The sequence below is a fragment of the Limulus polyphemus genome, unplaced genomic scaffold (assembly GCF_000517525.1).
Source record: "Limulus polyphemus unplaced genomic scaffold, Limulus_polyphemus-2.1.2 Scaffold4031, whole genome shotgun sequence".
In the NCBI taxonomy this organism is placed as follows: domain Eukaryota; kingdom Metazoa; phylum Arthropoda; class Merostomata; order Xiphosura; family Limulidae; genus Limulus; species Limulus polyphemus.
The window spans coordinates 80,312-83,449 of record NW_013669641.1 but is presented as its reverse complement, the minus strand read 5'-3'; the positions used below and the strand labels follow the sequence as shown (position 1 = coordinate 83,449).

Genomic DNA, 3,138 nt, shown 5'->3' with positions numbered 1-3,138 from the left:
CATTACAGGTATGACATTCAAGGAACAGGTGATAAGTGAGCATGACATTACAGGTATGGCATCACTAACAAAAGTATAGTTTAATGTGTTATCACTTGTTCCATGAGCATGACATCATAGGTATGACATCACTTACAATAGTATAATTTAATGTGTTATCACTTGTTCCATGAGCATGACATTATATACAATAGTATAATTTAATGTGTTATCACTAGTTCCGTGAGCATGACATCATAGGTATGACATTATATACAATAGTATAATTTAATGTGTTATCACTTGTTCATTGGATGCTGTACTTTTATGGTAAAAATATTAATTTTAATTCATAATTACCTGATAATATTTTCCTTGTAGTAAAATAGTAGAATAATGTATGTTTTTAAAATTAAAGAACTGTTATTCTTATGATGAAACGAGCATAAAATTATTTACACTTTATAAACAACTGAAATTATTTTATTCACATGTAAAATTATCATGCTATTATTTTGTACATACCTTATGCATAAAATTATGCATAAACAAAATTATATGATTTCATTGATAACTATATTATGTTTGGAACAGGACGATCACTGGTGAGGATACGGGATACTACCCTGGAGAGCATGGGTATCTCTAATAAGGAACACAGGTATAGTCCTAATGTAAAACCAAAATATGTAAGAAAAAGACCTTAGTATAGTCTTCATTATTATGAAAATTCTCATATGAAATCAGACAATTACAAAGTGCCTTAACATGTCTTGTATAAGTTACTGTGACACCCAAGTGTTCAATGGTACTAGTTCATTTAGAAATTTGTGTCACCAAATTAATTATATTGTTGTTTCACCTAGTATAATTTGACATAAGTTAACTATGTTTTGTCTTATCAAGTGGTACAAGTTAACTAGACTGTTGCCTTGACAAGTATTGTATGATACAATTACACATTTAAAGTTAAGGAAGAAATATACGTGTAATCTGACCCAAACCAGTAGTAAACCGTAAAACTTCTTTATACAATAATATGTGTACATCTATTTTAACCTTCAAGCTTGGATGGAACCTGTTAATCACATTTCATTTTACTTATGGAAGCCTGTAAGGAATACTTACCTCAAATGTAGCACATTTTAGTATGTTGTAAATTATGTCACTGAAATTAATGATCCTGTGAATTTCTTATTGTTTCCTTAAAACTAAAGTGTCTATACTTTCAAACTTGGTAACACATCCCACACAATACTGTTAGAAACTTCAGAGTAAGTGAATCTCTAGTCCATTCTTTTACTTGGTAACACATCCCACACAACACTGTTAGAAACTTCAGAGCAAGTGAATCTCTAGTCCATTCTTTTACTTGGTAACACATCCCACACAACACTGTTAGAAACTTCAGAGCAAGTGAATCTCTAGTCCATTCTTTCTTTTAATTTTTTTAATTGACGTACGAACATAGGTGGGACACAATATGTAACCTTTGTTTTAGCTTTGAAAAGTGGAATATTAACTACATGTGATTTTGAAATTTGCAACCAGCATGAAGAAATGGTATTCCACGTAAAATTTCTTGTTTTAAGTTTAAAATCAATAATGTCTTTTTTATTGTGTATCTATAATTGAACTTGGTACTGGGTTACCTACAAACATTGCAGGAAGAGTTAACTACAGTTTAATTAAAAATTTCAGTCAAAATATTTGTGTGTGTGCATATATATATATTTTTACTTTATTTATTATATATTTTTCATTATGAGGACCATTTTGCATTGTGAGCTTAGTATATAGATTTAGGACTAACCTGAATCTAAGTTGACCAAACCTCATGAGATATTATTTGGTTGACAACCAAAAATATGAATAACAGTGAGAGAGCCCATCTGATGAATCAGTTCATGAACCTAGTTAGTCTTTACATGTCATCCTTTAACCAGACAGATTAACAGAATTCTCCAACACAACTTTACCTTACTAACAAGAGACAACACATCTCACAACATTTTTACCATCCCACCCTTAATTTCTTTCAAACATAGGAGGAATTACAGACTAATTCATCTTTACGTGCACAAATTAACGGAACTCGTCCGTTTGGATGATTTATTTGTCTTGCATTCAGTTATATGACCAACTTATCGACTCTCTCCAGTTCTACCTTTACCTTTCACCTATACATCGGAGTGCATTATTTATTGTATTCGCTGTACTAGATGTAAACAACTCTACATTGGAGAAACTATACACAACTTAGGTGACAGATTCAGTGAACATCTCCAACTTGTACACAACAGCACACTCAACCACCCAGTTCCTAAACACTTCAACTCCCCAGATCACAACGGAATTGACGACATGAGTGTACTCGTTTTATTACATGACCCCCACAACAAGTATCATTGCGAAAGCCTAGAGCATAAACTTATATTTAAACTAAATTCTCTTGCACCACACGGAATTAATGAACGTTTTTCTTTTAAGTGATTACAGCTTCCGTCTCTATCTCTTTGCCGCCCCTGTTAACTTGACACCATCTACACGTATTTCCTTGATCATTATTATTCAGTTACTACTTTATCATTTTTTGAACTTATGTTTATTACTTTTCTGTGTCCTTTTAATTTCTATCACTTTATTACTTGTTTATAGAACCACCTCAACAGTGTTCCTTCTAATAATATTTTTGTTAACGTGCTCCACACAGTACATACATAATTTACAATCTCTTTATATCCTAGTCCTTCAATGATTCTGTCTAAGCCTTTTTTCTTTGTAACACAGTTTACACTGCCTGACAAAGGGCTTTTGCCCAAAACATTGTAAATAAAGTTTTTGTCCTAGATGTGTGTTTTACCAATTTTTAACTTTTGTTATTAAATTAACAACATAACTTACTTGATTAATTTTTAGCTCTGATTGATAAAGGTAGCTTGCTGATCAGAAGTTAAGTTTTCGTTTCCACTCTAATATGCAAAGCAGATTGACCCGAGATTAGGGACACTCGTTCTCCATGTTTGATTTGTACCAAATTACCACGATATTAGGGACACTCATTCTCCATGTTTGATTTGTACCAAATTACCATGATATTAGGGACACCCATTCTTCAGGTTTGATTTGTACCAAATTACCACGATATTAGGGACACTC

The 3,138-nt window shown here is 32.1% G+C and overlaps 1 protein-coding gene across 4 annotated transcripts in view; it reads left to right on the top strand.

Annotated features, from left to right (window-relative positions):
* LOC106470484 (protein aveugle-like) overlaps positions 1 to 3,138 on the top strand; it is a 50,144-nt gene that overhangs the window by 14,456 nt on the left and 32,550 nt on the right. For all 4 annotated transcript variants that reach the window (XM_022399097.1, XM_022399095.1, XM_022399096.1 and 1 more), the window contains exon 4: positions 574 to 640. In XM_022399097.1, coding sequence (XP_022254805.1) covers positions 574 to 640 — 67 coding nt within the window. The remainder of the gene's footprint in view (positions 1 to 573; positions 641 to 3,138) is intronic.